The following is a 19032-nucleotide window of genomic DNA, read 5'->3' as shown; positions in this document are numbered from 1 at the left end:
AGGGAAAAAAGGCGGGAGAAGCCCCGGCAGAAACTTTTAAAGCTGCTCCTTTGAACTTGCAATTCAATGTGAAAATCACCTCAGGGCTGCTAAAAGGAGGACTAGACCCCTGTCTTTAGGTGTACAGCCTAATGCTTGCTCAGCCACTTTACCCTTCCCTTCTCTCTATCTCTACCTATGCTCATCAACCGTTGACTCTTTTCAACAAACCATAAGGACATTGGGACTCTATACCTACTATTTGGTGCATGAGCTGGAATCCTAGGTACAGCTCTAAGCCTTCTTATTCGAGCTGAACTAGGTCAACCCGGCAATCTACTAGGTAACGACCATATTTACAACGTTATTGTAACGGCCCTTGCATTCATCATAATTTTATCCTTATAATTGCCCATGGACTCACCTCCTCCATCTATTTCTGCCTAGCTAACTCAGACTATGAACGTACCCACAGCCGTACCATACTACTGTCCCGAGGACTTCAAACCCTACTCCCATTAAGAACCTTTTGATGGTTCACAGCAAACCTTACTAATCTTGCCCTACCCCCCACTATCAACCTACTAGCTGAGCTCTTTGTAATCGCAGCCTCATTTTCCTGATCCCATATTACTATTGTACTAACAGGACTCAACATACTAATTACAGCCCTCTACTCTCTCCACATGTTCATCACAATGCAGCGAGGAACACTTACACATCATATAATCAACATAAAACCCCCCTTCACACGAGAAAATACGTTCATATTTATACACCTCGCTCCAATCATTCTTCTATCCCTCAACCCCAATATCATTCTAGGGTTTGCTCCCTGCAAATGTACTTTAATCAAAACTTTAGATTGTGAACCTAACTATAGAAGCTTATCACTTCTTATTTACCGAGAAAACCTGCAAGGACTGCTAATCCATGCCTCCGTACTTAAAATTACGGCTTTCTCAACTTTTAAAGGATAACAGCTATCCATTGGCCTTAGGAGCCAAAAACATTGGTGCAACTCCAAATAAAAGTAACAATCATGTGTGCCCCTATTATAATAACAACCCTCGCCTCCCTAACTCTTCCAATTTTTGCCACCCTCATCAACCCTGACAAAAAACGCTCATATCCAAATTATGTACAAACAACTGTAATATATGCTTTTATTACTAGCCTTCTTCCAACAACTTTCTACCTTTTCTTCAACCAAGAAACAACCATGTGAAGTTGACATTGAATAACAACCCAGACATTAGATCTAACGCTAAGCTTTAAACTAGATTACTTTTCCATAGTATTTATTCCAATCGCACTGTTCATCACCTGATCCATTATAGAATCCTCGCTATGGTACATAAGCTCAGATCCAAACATTAACCAATTCTTCAAATATCTCTTTATCTTCCTCGCTGCCGTACTAATTCCAGTTACTGCTAACAACCTTTTCCAACTCTTCATCGGTTGGGAAGGCGTAGGAATTCTATCCTTCCTCCTAATTAGCTGATGACACGCTCGAGCGGACGCCCGCACAGCAGCCGTCCAAGCAGTCCTATACAACCGTATTGGCGACATTGGTCTTATCCTAGCTATGACATGATTCCTCCTGCATTACAACTCATGAGACTTTCCACAAATATTAGCCCTAAACTCCAACTCAAACCTCCTTCCACTAATAGGCCTTCTCCTAGCAGCAACAGGAAAATCAGCCCAATTTGGCCTTCACCCCTGACTACCCTCTGCCATAGAAGGCCCACCTCCAGTCTCAGCTCTACTTCACTCCAGCACCATAGTTGTTGCCGGAGTATTCCTACTCATCCGTTTCCACCCGTTAATAGAAAACAATACACTAATCCAAAACCTCACATTATGCCTGGGAGCCATTACTACTCTATTCACAGCCATCTGTGCCCTCACACAAAACGATATTTGAAACATCGTGGCCTTCTCTACCTCAAGTCAACTAGGCCTAATAATAGTCACCATTGGTATTAACCAACCATACCTAGCATTCCTACACATCTGCACCCATGCCTTCTTCAAAGCTATACTTTTTATGTGCTCCGGATCCATTATTCATAACCTAAACAACGAACAAGACATTCGAAAAATAGGAGGTCTGTTTAAAACACTACCCCTCACCTCAACTTCCCTAGTTATTGGCAACCTAGCACTCACAGGAATACCTTTCCTCACAGGCTTCTACTCCAAAGATCTCATTATCGAAGCCACAAATACGTCGTATACCGACGCCTGAGCCCTATTAATTACTCTCATCGCCACCTCCCTAACAAGCGCCTACAGTACTCGAACCATTCTCCTTACCCTAACAGGACAACCCCGCTTCCCAGCCCGAATCAACATCAACGAAAACAACCCCGCCCTACTGAACCCAATTAAACGCCTCACAATAGGCAGTATAATCACGGGATTCCCTATCACCAGTAATATCCCCCCTACCTCACTCCCCCAGCCAACAATACCCTTCTATCTCAAACTCTCAGCCCTAGACGCAACTGCTCTCGGTTTCCTAACAGCCCTAGACCTCGCCCTTATAACCAACAAACTAAAAGTGAAAAACCCATCACAAATATTCAAATTCTCCAACATACTAGGATACTTCCCCACCACAGTTCACCGTATGATCCCCTAGCAAAACCTACTTAGAAGTCAAAACTTAGCCCTCCTCTTATTAGACTCAACATGGCTAGAAAAATCTATACCCAAAACAATCTCACAAACACATATTACCGCTTCCACAACGGTAACCACCCAGAAAGGCATAATCAAACTCTACTTCCTCTCTTTCCTCATCCCCCTTATCCTGACCCTACTTCTAATAATATAACCTATTACCCCGAGTAATCTCAATCACAACGTATACACCAACAAACAATGTTCAACCAGCAACCACCGCTAACCAACGCCCATAATCATACAAGGCACCCGCACCAGTACAGTCACCTCGAATTAACCCCGACCCCTCCCCCTCAAAAATCACCCGGTTACCCATATTATTAAAATTAACCACCACCACTACTTCATCCAAACTTAAAACCCATAAAACCAACCCTACCTCCATCATTAATCCTACCAAAAGACCCCCTAGAACCTCAAGCCCTGAGCCCCATGTCTCAGGATACTCTTCAATGGCCATTGCTGTAGTATAACCAAAGACAACTATCATTCCCCCCAGATAAACTAAAAATATCATGAAACCCATATAAGCCGCCCCCCCCCAATTTAAAATAATCACACAACCAATCACACCACTAACAATTAAGGCTTAAACCCCCATAAATAGGAGAGGGCTTAGGAGAAAAACCTACAAACCCCATAACCAATGATACACTTAATGTCAATAAAACATATGTCATTGCTTCCATATGGACTCCAACCATAACCAATGATACGAAAAACCGTCGTTGTACTTCAACTACAAAAGCACCAATGATTCCGATACACAAATCCAACCCAATCCTAAAAATCATCAACCACTCCCCCCACCCCACTCCCCACTTCCGGGGCTTCTCCGGCCCCACCCATACCCAGGCCACAGTGACCTGGGCCCTGTGGGTCCCGGCTTCCGAGGGCGGGCTTGCCCTGGGCTCCTCCGGCATTCCTGAAGGGGTGGAGCCTGTGGGCCTTTATAAGGGCCGCTGGCCGGCTGGGCCGGCCTCCTGGCCGGACCTGCTCGCCGTGCACAGGCCGACTGAGGGGCACTGGAGCCCGCCGGCCTCTCTCTGCCCGTGTCTGTCCGCGAAATTCCGGCCAGGTCTCCCCGCGATGGCTCTCCCGACACCCGGCGACAGCGCCCTCCCGGCGGGAGCCCGAGGACGAGGACGGCGAAGGAGACTCGTTTGGACCCCGAGCCAGAGGGAGGCCCTGCGAGCCTGCTTTGAGCGGAACCCGTACCCGGGCATCGCCACCAGGGAAGAGCTGGCCCAGGCCATCGGCATTCCGGAGCCCAGGGTCCAGATTTGGTTTCAGAACGAGAGATCGCGCCAGCTGAGGCAGCACCGGCGGGAATCTCGGCCCTGGCCCGGGAAACGCGGCCCGCAAGAAGGCAGGCGAAAGCGGACCGCCGTCACCCGGTCCCAGACCGCCCTGCTCCTGCGAGCCTTCCAGCAGGATCGCTTTCCAGGCATCGCCACCCGGGAAGAAGTGGCCAGAGAGACGGGCCTCCCGGAGTCCCGGATTCAGATTTGGTTTCAGAACCGGAGGGCCAGGCACCCGGGCCAGGGTGGCGGGGCACCGGCGCACGCAGGCGGCCCGGGCGACGCGGCCCCCGGCGGGTGTCCCCCCGCTCCCTCGCCGGTCGCCTTCACCCACACCGGGGCGTGGGCAACGGGGCTTCCCGCCCCCCACGTGCCCTGCGCGCCCTGGACTCTCCCACCGGGGGCTTTCGTGGGCCAGGGAGCAGGGGCCGTCGCCCCGCTGCAGCCCAGCCAGGCTGCGCAGGCAGCAGGGATCTCCCATCCCGCCCCGGCAGGCGGGGATTGGGATTTTTCCTACGCTGCCCTGGCGACTCCGGAAGGGGCGCTCTCCCACCCTCAGACTCCCCGGGGGTGGCCTCCGCGCCCGAGCCAATGGCGGGGGGATCGGGACCCGCAGCACCACAGCCTGCCAGGCCCTTGCTCGGTGGGACAGCCTGGGCCCGCTGGAGCTGAGCCGCAGGGCCAGGGTGTGCTGGCGCCGCCCACGTCCCAGGGGAGTCCGTGGTGGGGCTGGGGCCAGGGGCCCCAGGTCGCCGGGGCGGCGTGGGAGCCCCAAGTCGGGGCAGCTCCACCTCCGGGGCCCGCGCCCCCGGAGGCCTCCGCGGGGCAGGAGCAGATGCAAGCCATCCGGGCGCCCTCCCCGCCGCTCCAGGAGCCTGGGCGCTCGTCTGCACTCCCCTCCAGCCTGCTGGATGAGCTCCTGGAGACCCCCGAGTTTCTGCAGCAGGCGCAACCTTTGCTAGAAACGGAGGCCCCGACGGAGCTGCAGGACGTGGGAGAGCCCGCTTTGCTGGAACCGCTACTCCTCAGCGAGGAGGAGTACCGGGCTCTGCTGGAGGAGCTTTAGGACGCGGGGTTGGGGACGGGATCGGGGGCGGGGCGGTGGCCTCCCTTTCGCGGTGAGCACCTGGCTCGGTGTGGAGAGGCCTGTTTTCCCTCCGGGCTGACCAGCCTGGCATTCCTGCCTTCCCGGTCTGGGCGCGGCGGCGGCGGCCGGAGACTCCACACCGAGGAGAACTGAGCATCCCGGGGATTCCAGAGCCGGCCCAGGTTCCAGGAGGGGCACCGTCTACTGCGCATGCGCGGCTGTGCGGGCAGCGGCCTAGGCTCTGGGAGCAGCCCCGGCAGAGCTCTCAGGCTTTGCCACCACCCGACCCCCGCTTGATCCCCCACCCCACTCCCCAACACAGAGCGCGCGCGCGCGCGCGCGCCCGCACGCACACACACACCCACACACCCCAACACACCCACACAACCACACACCCACACACCCAAACACACCACCCCCACCCCCACCCCCACCACGACCGAAAGCACCACCACCGTGTTCTGCACTGGGCTGCCCTTGCCATAAAACTAGGAATAGCCCCCTTCCACTTTGGAGTCCCAGAAGTTACCCAAGGAACATCCCTAACTTCTGGCCTACTCCTCCTTACATGGCAAAAACTAGCCCCCATCTCGATCATATACCAAATTCGCCCATCAATCAACACCTATCTCCTCCTAACTCTCTCTACCCTATCTATCATAGTAGGCAGTTGAGGAGGTCTCAACCAAACACAGTTACGCAAAATCCTAGGATATTCTTCCATCACTCACATAGGCTGAATAATAAGAACGCTAGTATATAACCCAACTATCACAATTCTTTACTTCACCATAGACATCATCCTAACAACTACCATATTCCTGACCCTCAACCTAAACTCAAACACCACCACCCTCATACTATCCCACACCTGAAACAAATCAACCTGTCTAGCACCACTAAGAGCATCCACCCTCCTATCCCTAGGGGCCTTACCCCCTCTAACCGGCTTCCTACCTAAATGAATTACCATTCAAGAACTCACAATAAACGATCACTTTCTCATCCCCTCTATCATAATTATCAGAACTCTGCTGAACCTGTATTTCTCTATACGCCTAATCTATACCGTCTCCCTAACACTATTTCCTACATCCAACAACACAAAAATCATATGGCAATTCGAAAACACAAAACCTACACTCCTTATTCCCCCACTCGTCATTGCCTCTACCCTTTTACTACCAACCTCCCCCCCTAATTTTGGCTATCCACTAGAAATGTAGGTTAAACAAGACCAAGAGCCTTCAAAGCCCATAGTAAGTAAACATACTTAATTTATGAAGTACATAAAGACTGCAAACTCCTACTCGGCATCAATTGAACGCAAATCAATTCCTTTAATTAAGCTAAGCCCGCACTAGATCAATGGGACTCGAACCCACAAAAATTTGGTTAACAGCTAAATACCCTAATCAACTGGCTTTGATCCACTTCTCCCGCCGCAGGGAAAAAAGGCGGGAGAAGCCCCGGCAGAAACTTTTAAAGCTGCTCCTTTGAACTTGCAATTCAATGTGAAAATCACCTCAGGGCTGCTAAAAGGAGGACTAGACCCCTGTCTTTAGGTGTACAGCCTAATGCTTACTCAGCCACTTTACCCTTCCCTTCTCTCTATCTCTACCTATGCTCATCAACCGTTGACTCTTTTCAACAAACCATAAGGACATTGGGACTCTATACCTACTATTTGGTGCATGAGCTGGAATCCTAGGTACAGCTCTAAGCCTTCTTATTCGAGCTGAACTAGGTCAACCCGGCAATCTACTAGGTAACGACCATATTTACAACGTTATTGTAACGGCCCTTGCATTCATCATAATTTTATCCTTATAATTGCCCATGGACTCACCTCCTCCATCTATTTCTGCCTAGCTAACTCAGACTATGAACGTACCCACAGCCGTATCATACTACTGTCCCGAGGACTTCAAACCCTACTCCCATTAAGAACCTTTTGATGGTTCACAGCAAACCTTACTAATCTTGCCCTACACCCCACTATCAACCTACTAGCTGAGCTCTTTGTAATCGCAGCCTCATTTTCCTGATCCCATATTACTATTGTACTAACAGGACTCAACATACTAATTACAGCCCTCTACTCTCTCCACATGTTCATCACAATGCAGCGAGGAACACTTACACATCATATAATCAACATAAAACCCCCCTTCACACGAGAAAATACGTTCATATTTATACACCTCGCTCCAATCATTCTTCTATCCCTCAACCCCAATATCATTCTAGGGTTTGCTCCCTGCAAATGTACTTTAATCAAAACTTTAGATTGTGAACCTAACTATAGAAGCTTATCACTTCTTATTTACCGAGAAAACCTGCAAGGACTGCTAATCCATGCCTCCGTACTTAAAATTACGGCTTTCTCAACTTTTAAAGGATAACAGCTATCCATTGGCCTTAGGAGCCAAAAACATTGGTGCAACTCCAAATAAAAGTAACAATCATGTGTGCCCCTATTATAATAACAACCCTCGCCTCCCTAACTCTTCCAATTTTTGCCACCCTCATCAACCCTGACAAAAAACGCTCATATCCAAATTATGTACAAACAACTGTAATATATGCTTTTATTACTAGCCTTCTTCCAACAACTTTCTACCTTTTCTTCAACCAAGAAACAACCATGTGAAGTTGACATTGAATAACAACCCAGACATTAGATCTAACGCTAAGCTTTAAACTAGATTACTTTTCCATAATATTTATTCCAATCGCACTGTTCATCACCTGATCCATTATAGAATCCTCGCTATGGTACATAAGCTCAGATCCAAACATTAACCAATTCTTCAAATATCTCTTTATCTTCCTCGCTGCCGTACTAATTCCAGTTACTGCTAACAACCTTTTCCAACTCTTCATCGGTTGGGAAGGCGTAGGAATTCTATCCTTCCTCCTAATTAGCTGATGACACGCTCGAGCGGACGCCCGCACAGCAGCCGTCCAAGCAGTCCTATACAACCGTATTGGCGACATTGGTCTTATCCTAGCTATGACATGATTCCTCCTGCATTACAACTCATGAGACTTTCCACAAATATTAGCCCTAAACTCCAACTCAAACCTCCTTCCACTAATAGGCCTTCTCCTAGCAGCAACAGGAAAATCAGCCCAATTTGGCCTTCACCCCTGACTACCCTCTGCCATAGAAGGCCCACCTCCAGTCTCAGCTCTACTTCACTCCAGCACCATAGTTGTTGCCGGAGTATTCCTACTCATCCGTTTCCACCCGTTAATAGAAAACAATACACTAATCCAAAACCTCACATTATGCCTGGGAGCCATTACTACTCTATTCACAGCCATCTGTGCCCTCACACAAAACGATATTTGAAACATCGTGGCCTTCTCTACCTCAAGTCAACTAGGCCTAATAATAGTCACCATTGGTATTAACCAACCATACCTAGCATTCCTACACATCTGCACCCATGCCTTCTTCAAAGCTATACTTTTTATGTGCTCCGGATCCATTATTCATAACCTAAACAACGAACAAGACATTCGAAAAATAGGAGGTCTGTTTAAAACACTACCCCTCACCTCAACTTCCCTAGTTATTGGCAACCTAGCACTCACAGGAATACCTTTCCTCACAGGCTTCTACTCCAAAGATCTCATTATCGAAGCCACAAATACGTCGTATACCGACGCCTGAGCCCTATTTATTACTCTCATCGCCACCTCCCTAACAAGCGCCTACAGTACTCGAACCATTCTCCTTACCCTAACAGGACAACCCCGCTTCCCAGCCCGAATCAACATCAACGAAAACAACCCCGCCCTACTGAACCCAATTAAACGCCTCACAATAGGCAGTATAATCACGGGATTCCCTATCACCAGTAATATCCCCCTACCTCACTCCCCCAGCCAACAATACCCTTCTATCTCAAACTCTCAGCCCTAGACGCAACTGCTCTCGGTTTCCTAACAGCCCTAGACCTCGCCCTTATAACCAACAAACTAAAAGTGAAAAACCCATCACAAATATTCAAATTCTCCAACATACTAGGATACTTCCCCACCACAGTTCACCGTATGATCCCCTAGCAAAACCTACTTAGAAGTCAAAACTTAGCCCTCCTCTTATTAGACTCAACATGGCTAGAAAAATCTATACCCAAAACAATCTCACAAACACATATTACCGCTTCCACAACGGTAACCACCCAGAAAGGCATAATCAAACTCTACTTCCTCTCTTTCCTCATCCCCCTTATCCTGACCCTACTTCTAATAATATAACCTATTACCCCGAGTAATCTCAATCACAACGTATACACCAACAAACAATGTTCAACCAGCAACCACCGCTAACCAACGCCCATAATCATACAAGGCACCCGCACCAGTACAGTCACCTCGAATTAACCCCGACCCCTCCCCCTCAAAAATCACCCGGTTACCCATATTATTAAAATTAACCACCACCACTACTTCATCCAAACTTAAAACCCATAAAACCAACCCTACCTCCATCATTAATCCTACCAAAAGACCCCCTAGAACCTCAAGCCCTGAGCCCCATGTCTCAGGATACTCTTCAATGGCCATTGCTGTAGTATAACCAAAGACAACTATCATTCCCCCCAGATAAACTAAAAATATCATGAAACCCATATAAGCCGCCCCCCTCCAATTTAAAATAATCACACAACCAATCACACCACTAACAATTAAGGCTTAAACCCCCATAAATAGGAGAGGGCTTAGGAGAAAAACCTACAAACCCCATAACCAATGATACACTTAATGTCAATAAAACATATGTCATTGCTTCCATATGGACTCCAACCATAACCAATGATACGAAAAACCGTCGTTGTACTTCAACTACAAAAGCACCAATGATTCCGATACACAAATCCAACCCAATCCTAAAAATCATCAACCACTCCCCCCACCCCACTCCCCACTTCCGGGGCTTCTCCGGCCCCACCCATACCCAGGCCACAGTGACCTGGGCCCTGTGGGTCCCGGCTTCCGAGGGCGGGCTTGCCCTGGGCTCCTCCGGCATTCCTGAAGGGGTGGAGCCTGTGGGCCTTTATAAGGGCCGCTGGCCGGCTGGGCCGGCCTCCTGGCCGGACCTGCTCGCCGTGCACAGGCCGACTGAGGGGCACTGGAGCCCGCCGGCCTCTCTCTGCCCGTGTCTGTCCGCGAAATTCCGGCCAGGTCTCCCCGCGATGGCTCTCCCGACACCCGGCGACGGCGCCCTCCCGGCGGGAGCCCGAGGACGAGGACGGCGAAGGAGACTCGTTTGGACCCCGAGCCAGAGGGAGGCCCTGCGAGCCTGCTTTGAGCGGAACCCGTACCCGGGCATCGCCACCAGGGAAGAGCTGGCCCAGGCCATCGGCATTCCGGAGCCCAGGGTCCAGATTTGGTTTCAGAACGAGAGATCGCGCCAGCTGAGGCAGCACCGGCGGGAATCTCGGCCCTGGCCCGGGAAACGCGGCCCGCAAGAAGGCAGGCGAAAGCGGACCGCCGTCACCCGGTCCCAGACCGCCCTGCTCCTGCGAGCCTTCCAGCAGGATCGCTTTCCAGGCATCGCCACCCGGGAAGAAGTGGCCAGAGAGACGGGCCTCCCGGAGTCCCGGATTCAGATTTGGTTTCAGAACCGGAGGGCCAGGCACCCGGGCCAGGGTGGCGGGGCACCGGCGCACGCAGGCGGCCCGGGCGACGCGGCCCCCGGCGGGTGTCCCCCCGCTCCCTCGCCGGTCGCCTTCACCCACACCGGGGCGTGGGCAACGGGGCTTCCCGCCCCCCACGTGCCCTGCGCGCCCTGGACTCTCCCACCGGGGGCTTTCGTGGGCCAGGGAGCAGGGGCCGTCGCCCCGCTGCAGCCCAGCCAGGCTGCGCAGGCAGCAGGGATCTCCCATCCCGCCCCGGCAGGCGGGGATTGGGATTTTTCCTACGCTGCCCTGGCGACTCCGGAAGGGGCGCTCTCCCACCCTCAGACTCCCCGGGGGTGGCCTCCGCGCCCGAGCCAATGGCGGGGGGATCGGGACCCGCAGCACCACAGCCTGCCAGGCCCTTGCTCGGTGGGACAGCCTGGGCCCGCTGGAGCTGAGCCGCAGGGCCAGGGTGTGCTGGCGCCGCCCACGTCCCAGGGGAGTCCGTGGTGGGGCTGGGGCCAGGGGCCCCAGGTCGCCGGGGCGGCGTGGGAGCCCCAAGTCGGGGCAGCTCCACCTCCGGGGCCCGCGCCCCCGGAGGCCTCCGCGGGGCAGGAGCAGATGCAAGCCATCCGGGCGCCCTCCCCGCCGCTCCAGGAGCCTGGGCGCTCGTCTGCACTCCCCTCCAGCCTGCTGGATGAGCTCCTGGAGACCCCCGAGTTTCTGCAGCAGGCGCAACCTTTGCTAGAAACGGAGGCCCCGACGGAGCTGCAGGACGTGGGAGAGCCCGCTTTGCTGGAACCGCTACTCCTCAGCGAGGAGGAGTACCGGGCTCTGCTGGAGGAGCTTTAGGACGCGGGGTTGGGGACGGGATCGGGGGCGGGGCGGTGGCCTCCCTTTCGCGGTGAGCACCTGGCTCGGTGTGGAGAGGCCTGTTTTCCCTCCGGGCTGACCAGCCTGGCATTCCTGCCTTCCCGGTCTGGGCGCGGCGGCGGCGGCCGGAGACTCCACACCGAGGAGAACTGAGCATCCCGGGGATTCCAGAGCCGGCCCAGGTTCCAGGAGGGGCACCGTCTACTGCGCATGCGCGGCTGTGCGGGCAGCGGCCTAGGCTCTGGGAGCAGCCCCGGCAGAGCTCTCAGGCTTTGCCACCACCCGACCCCCGCTTGATCCCCCACCCCACTCCCCAACACAGCGCGCGCGCGCGCGCGCCCGCACGCACACACACACCCACACACCCCAACACACCCACACAACCACACACCCACACACCCAAACACACCACCCCCACCCCCACCCCCACCACGACCGAAAGCACCACCACCGTGTTCTGCACTGGGCTGCCCTTGCCATAAAACTAGGAATAGCCCCCTTCCACTTTGGAGTCCCAGAAGTTACCCAAGGAACATCCCTAACTTCTGGCCTACTCCTCCTTACATGGCAAAAACTAGCCCCCATCTCGATCATATACCAAATTCGCCCATCAATCAACACCTATCTCCTCCTAACTCTCTCTACCCTATCTATCATAGTAGGCAGTTGAGGAGGTCTCAACCAAACACAGTTACGCAAAATCCTAGGATATTCTTCCATCACTCACATAGGCTGAATAATAAGAACGCTAGTATATAACCCCACTACCACAATTCTTTACTTAACCATAGACATCATCCTAACAACTACCATATTCCTGACCCTCAACCTAAACTCAAACACCACCACCCTCATACTATCCCACACCTGAAACAAATCAACCTGTCTAGCACCACTAAGAGCATCCACCCTCCTATCCCTAGGGGCCTTACCCCCTCTAACCGGCTTCCTACCTAAATGAATTACCATTCAAGAACTCACAATAAACGATCACTTTCTCATCCCCTCTATCATAATTATCAGAACTCTGCTGAACCTGTATTTCTCTGTACGCCTAATCTATACCGTCTCCCTAACACTATTTCCTACATCCAACAACACAAAAATCATATGGCAATTCGAAAACACAAAACCTACACTCCTTATTCCCCCACTCGTCATTGCCTCTACCCTTTTACTACCAACCTCCCCCCTAATTTGGGCTATCCACTAGAAATGTAGTTTAAACAAGACCAAGAGCCTTCAAAGCCCTTAGTAAGTAAACATACTTAATTTCTGAAGTACATAAGGACTGCAAACACCTACTCTGCATCAATTGAACGCAAATCAATTCCTTTAATTAAGCTAAGCCCGCACTAGATCAATGGGACTCGAACCCACAAAAATTTGGTCAACACCTAAATACCCTAATCAACTGGCTTTGATCCACTTCTCCCGCCGCAGGGAAAAAAGGCGGGAGAAGCCCCGGCAGAAACTTTTAAAGCTGCTCCTTTGAACTTGCAATTCAATGTGAAAATCACCTCAGGGCTGCTAAAAGGAGGACTAGACCCCTGTCTTTAGGTGTACAGCCTAATGCTTGCTCAGCCACTTTACCCTTCCCTTCTCTCTTTCTCTACCTATGCTCATCAACCGTTGACTCTTTTCAACAAACCATAAGGACATTGGGACTCTATACCTACTATTTGGTGCATGAGCTGGAATCCTAGGTACAGCTCTAAGCCTTCTTATTCGAGCTGAACTAGGTCAACCCGGCAATCTACTAGGTAACGACCATATTTACAACGTTATTGTAACGGCCCTTGCATTCATCATAATTTTATCCTTATAATTGCCCATGGACTCACCTCCTCCATCTATTTCTGCCTAGCTAACTCAGACTATGAACGTACCCACAGCCGTACCATACTACTGTCCCGAGGACTTCAAACCCTACTCCCATTAAGAACCTTTTGATGGTTCACAGCAAACCTTACTAATCTTGCCCTACCCCCCACTATCAACCTACTAGCTGAGCTCTTTGTAATCGCAGCCTCATTTTCCTGATCCCATATTACTATTGTACTAACAGGACTCAACATACTAATTACAGCCCTCTACTCTCTCCACATGTTCATCACAATGCAGCGAGGAACACTTACACATCATATAATCAACATAAAACCCCCCTTCACACGAGAAAATACGTTCATATTTATACACCTCGCTCCAATCATTCTTCTATCCCTCAACCCCAATATCATTCTAGGGTTTGCTCCCTGCAAATGTACTTTAATCAAAACTTTAGATTGTGAACCTAACTATAGAAGCTTATCACTTCTTATTTACCGAGAAAACCTGCAAGGACTGCTTATCCATGCCTCCGTACTTAAAATTACGGCTTTCTCAACTTTTAAAGGATAACAGCTATCCATTGGCCTTAGGAGCCAAAAACATTGGTGCAACTCCAAATAAAAGTAACAATCATGTGTGCCCCTATTATAATAACAACCCTCGCCTCCCTAACTCTTCCAATTTTTGCCACCCTCATCAACCCTGACAAAAAACGCTCATATCCAAATTATGTACAAACAACTGTAATATATGCTTTTATTACTAGCCTTCTTCCAACAACTTTCTACCTTTTCTTCAACCAAGAAACAACCATGTGAAGTTGACATTGAATAACAACCCAGACATTAGATCTAACGCTAAGCTTTAAACTAGATTACTTTTCCATAATATTTATTCCAATCGCACTGTTCATCACCTGATCCATTATAGAATCCTCGCTATGGTACATAAGCTCAGATCCAAACATTAACCAATTCTTCAAATATCTCTTTATCTTCCTCGCTGCCGTACTAATTCCAGTTACTGCTACCAACCTTTTCCAACTCTTCATCGGTTGGGAAGGCGTAGGAATTCTATCCTTCCTCCTAATTAGCTGATGACACGCTCGAGCGGACGCCCGCACAGCAGCCGTCCAAGCAGTCCTATACAACCGTATTGGCGACATTGGTCTTATCCTAGCTATGACATGATTCCTCCTGCATTACAACTCATGAGACTTTCCACAAATATTAGCCCTAAACTCCAACTCAAACCTCCTTCCACTAATAGGCCTTCTCCTAGCAGCAACAGGAAAATCAGCCCAATTTGGCCTTCACCCCTGACTACCCTCTGCCATAGAAGGCCCACCTCCAGTCTCAGCTCTACTTCACTCCAGCACCATAGTTGTTGCCGGAGTATTCCTACTCATCCGTTTCCACCCGTTAATAGAAAACAATACACTAATCCAAAACCTCACATTATGCCTGGGAGCCATTACTACTCTATTCACAGCCATCTGTGCCCTCACACAAAACGATATTTGAAACATCGTGGCCTTCTCTACCTCAAGTCAACTAGGCCTAATAATAGTCACCATTGGTATTAACCAACCATACCTAGCATTCCTACACATCTGCACCCATGCCTTCTTCAAAGCTATACTTTTTATGTGCTCCGGATCCATTATTCATAACCTAAACAACGAACAAGACATTCGAAAAATAGGAGGTCTGTTTAAAACACTACCCCTCACCTCAACTTCCCTAGTTATTGGCAACCTAGCACTCACAGGAATACCTTTCCTCACAGGCTTCTACTCCAAAGATCTCATTATCGAAGCCACAAATACGTCGTATACCGACGCCTGAGCCCTATTAATTACTCTCATCGCCACCTCCCTAACAAGCGCCTACAGTACTCGAACCATTCTCCTTACCCTAACAGGACAACCCCGCTTCCCAGCCCGAATCAACATCAACGAAAACAACCCCGCCCTACTGAACCCAATTAAACGCCTCACAATAGGCAGTATAATCACGGGATTCCCTATCACCAGTAATATCCCCCTACCTCACTCCCCCAGCCAACAATACCCTTCTATCTCAAACTCTCAGCCCTAGACGCAACTGCTCTCGGTTTCCTAACAGCCCTAGACCTCGCCCTTATAACCAACAAACTAAAAGTGAAAAACCCATCACAAATATTCAAATTCTCCAACATACTAGGATACTTCCCCACCACAGTTCACCGTATGATCCCCTAGCAAAACCTACTTAGAAGTCAAAACTTAGCCCTCCTCTTATTAGACTCAACATGGCTAGAAAAATCTATACCCAAAACAATCTCACAAACACATATTACCGCTTCCACAACGGTAACCACCCAGAAAGGCATAATCAAACTCTACTTCCTCTCTTTCCTCATCCCCCTTATCCTGACCCTACTTCTAATAATATAACCTATTACCCCGAGTAATCTCAATCACAACGTATACACCAACAAACAATGTTCAACCAGCAACCACCGCTAACCAACGCCCATAATCATACAAGGCACCCGCACCAGTACAGTCACCTCGAATTAACCCCGACCCCTCCCCCTCAAAAATCACCCGGTTACCCATATTATTAAAATTAACCACCACCACTACTTCATCCAAACTTAAAACCCATAAAACCAACCCTACCTCCATCATTAATCCTACCAAAAGACCCCCTAGAACCTCAAGCCCTGAGCCCCATGTCTCAGGATACTCTTCAATGGCCATTGCTGTAGTATAACCAAAGACAACTATCATTCCCCCCAGATAAACTAAAAATATCATGAAACCCATATAAGCCGCCCCCCTCCAATTTAAAATAATCACACAACCAATCACACCACTAACAATTAAGGCTTAAACCCCCATAAATAGGAGAGGGCTTAGGAGAAAAACCTACAAACCCCATAACCAATGATACACTTAATGTCAATAAAACATATGTCATTGCTTCCATATGGACTCCAACCATAACCAATGATACGAAAAACCGTCGTTGTACTTCAACTACAAAAGCACCAATGATTCCGATACACAAATCCAACCCAATCCTAAAAATCATCAACCACTCCCCCCACCCCACTCCCCACTTCCGGGGCTTCTCCGGCCCCACCCATACCCAGGCCACAGTGACCTGGGCCCTGTGGGTCCCGGCTTCCGAGGGCGGGCTTGCCCTGGGCTCCTCCGGCATTCCTGAAGGGGTGGAGCCTGTGGGCCTTTATAAGGGCCGCTGGCCGGCTGGGCCGGCCTCCTGGCCGGACCTGCTCGCCGTGCACAGGCCGACTGAGGGGCACTGGAGCCCGCCGGCCTCTCTCTGCCCGTGTCTGTCCGCGAAATTCCGGCCAGGTCTCCCCGCGATGGCTCTCCCGACACCCGGCGACGGCGCCCTCCCGGCGGGAGCCCGAGGACGAGGACGGCGAAGGAGACTCGTTTGGACCCCGAGCCAGAGGGAGGCCCTGCGAGCCTGCTTTGAGCGGAACCCGTACCCGGGCATCGCCACCAGGGAAGAGCTGGCCCAGGCCATCGGCATTCCGGAGCCCAGGGTCCAGATTTGGTTTCAGAACGAGAGATCGCGCCAGCTGAGGCAGCACCGGCGGGAATCTCGGCCCTGGCCCGGGAAACGCGGCCCGCAAGAAGGCAGGCGAAAGCGGACCGCCGTCACCCGGTCCCAGACCGCCCTGCTCCTGCGAGCCTTCCAGCAGGATCGCTTTCCAGGCATCGCCACCCGGGAAGAAGTGGCCAGAGAGACGGGCCTCCCGGAGTCCCGGATTCAGATTTGGTTTCAGAACCGGAGGGCCAGGCACCCGGGCCAGGGTGGCGGGGCACCGGCGCACGCAGGCGGCCCGGGCGACGCGGCCCCCGGCGGGTGTCCCCCCGCTCCCTCGCCGGTCGCCTTCACCCACACCGGGGCGTGGGCAACGGGGCTTCCCGCCCCCCACGTGCCCTGCGCGCCCTGGACTCTCCCACCGGGGGCTTTCGTGGGCCAGGGAGCAGGGGCCGTCGCCCCGCTGCAGCCCAGCCAGGCTGCGCAGGCAGCAGGGATCTCCCATCCCGCCCCGGCAGGCGGGGATTGGGATTTTTCCTACGCTGCCCTGGCGACTCCGGAAGGGGCGCTCTCCCACCCTCAGACTCCCCGGGGGTGGCCTCCGCGCCCGAGCCAATGGCGGGGGGATCGGGACCCGCAGCACCACAGCCTGCCGGGCCCTTGCTCGGTGGGACAGCCTGGGCCCGCTGGAGCTGAGCCGCAGGGCCAGGGTGTGCTGGCGCCGCCCACGTCCCAGGGGAGTCCGTGGTGGGGCTGGGGCCAGGGGCCCCAGGTCGCCGGGGCGGCGTGGGAGCCCCAAGTCGGGGCAGCTCCACCTCCGGGGCCCGCGCCCCCGGAGGCCTCCGCGGGGCAGGAGCAGATGCAAGCCATCCGGGCGCCCTCCCCGCCGCTCCAGGAGCCTGGGCGCTCGTCTGCACTCCCCTCCAGCCTGCTGGATGAGCTCCTGGAGACCCCCGAGTTTCTGCAGCAGGCGCAACCTTTGCTAGAAACGGAGGCCCCGACGGAGCTGCAGGACGTGGGAGAGCCCGCTTTGCTGGAACCGCTACTCCTCAGCGAGGAGGAGTACCGGGCTCTGCTGGAGGAGCTTTAGGACGCGGGGTTGGGGACGGGATCGGGGGCGGGGCGGTGGCCTCCCTTTCGCGGTGAGCACCTGGCTCGGTGTGGAGAGGCCTGTTTTCCCTCCGGGCTGACCAGCCTGGCATTCCTGCCTTCCCGGTCTGGGCGCGGCGGCGGCGGCCGGAGACTCCACACCGAGGAGAACTGAGCATCCCGGGGATTCCAGAGCCGGCCCAGGTTCCAGGAGGGGCACCGTCTACTGCGCATGCGCGGCTGTGCGGGCAGCGGCCTAGGCTCTGGGAGCAGCCCCGGCAGAGCTCTCATGCTTTGCCACCACCCGACCCCCGCTTGATCCCCCACCCCACTCCCCAACACAGCGCGCGCGCGCGCGCGCGGCCCGCACGCACACACACACCCACACACCCCAACACACCCACACAACCACACACCCACACACCCAAACACACCACCCCCACCCCCACCCCCACCACGACCGAAAGCACCACCACCGTGTTCTGCACTGGGCTGCCCTTGCCATAAAACTAGGAATAGCCCCCTTCCACTTTGGAGTCCCAGAAGTTACCCAAGGAACATCCCTAACTTCTGGCCTACTCCTCCTTACATGGCAAAAACTAGCCCCCATCTCGATCATATACCAAATTCGCCCATCAATCAACACCTATATCCTCCTAACTCTCTCTACCCTATCTATCATAGTAGGCAGTTGAGGAGGTCTCAACCAAACACAGTTACGCAAAATCCTAGGATATTCTTCCATCACTCACATAGGCTGAATAATAAGAACGCTAGTATATAACCCCACTATCACAATTCTTTACTTAACCATAGACATCATCCTAACAACTACCATATTCCTGACCCTCAACCTAAACTCAAACACCACCACCCTCATACTATCCCACACCTGAAACAAATCAACCTGTCTAGCACCACTAAGAGCATCCACCCTCCTATCCCTAGGGGCCTTACCCCCTCTAACCGGCTTCCTA

General features: G+C 52.3%; 3 protein-coding genes across 3 annotated transcripts; all 3 read left to right on the top strand.

Annotated features, from left to right (window-relative positions):
* Positions 1-3711: 3711 nt before the first annotated feature.
* On the top strand, positions 3712-5043 carry LOC139357009 (double homeobox protein 4C-like). Its single transcript, XM_071072480.1, has one exon. The coding sequence runs from the start codon at positions 3766-3768 to the stop codon at positions 5041-5043; it is 1278 nt and encodes a 425-aa protein (XP_070928581.1). The 5' UTR covers positions 3712-3765.
* A 5177-nt stretch (positions 5044-10220) lies between these two features.
* On the top strand, positions 10221-11552 carry LOC139357006 (double homeobox protein 4C-like). The gene has a single exon (XM_071072477.1). It carries the CDS (start codon positions 10275-10277, stop codon positions 11550-11552), a length of 1278 nt encoding a protein of 425 aa, XP_070928578.1. The 5' UTR covers positions 10221-10274.
* Positions 11553-16724: 5172 nt separating this feature from the next.
* On the top strand, positions 16725-18056 carry LOC139357002 (double homeobox protein 4C-like). The gene has a single exon (XM_071072474.1). The coding sequence runs from the start codon at positions 16779-16781 to the stop codon at positions 18054-18056; it is 1278 nt and encodes a 425-aa protein (XP_070928575.1). The 5' UTR covers positions 16725-16778.
* The last annotated feature ends 976 nt before the right edge of the window (positions 18057-19032 follow it).

This window comes from Macaca nemestrina, chromosome 1 (assembly GCF_043159975.1).
Source record: "Macaca nemestrina isolate mMacNem1 chromosome 1, mMacNem.hap1, whole genome shotgun sequence".
Lineage (NCBI taxonomy): Eukaryota > Metazoa > Chordata > Mammalia > Primates > Cercopithecidae > Macaca > Macaca nemestrina.
Note: the sequence above shows the minus strand (reverse complement) of the source record. Positions and strands in the feature narration are given on the sequence as shown.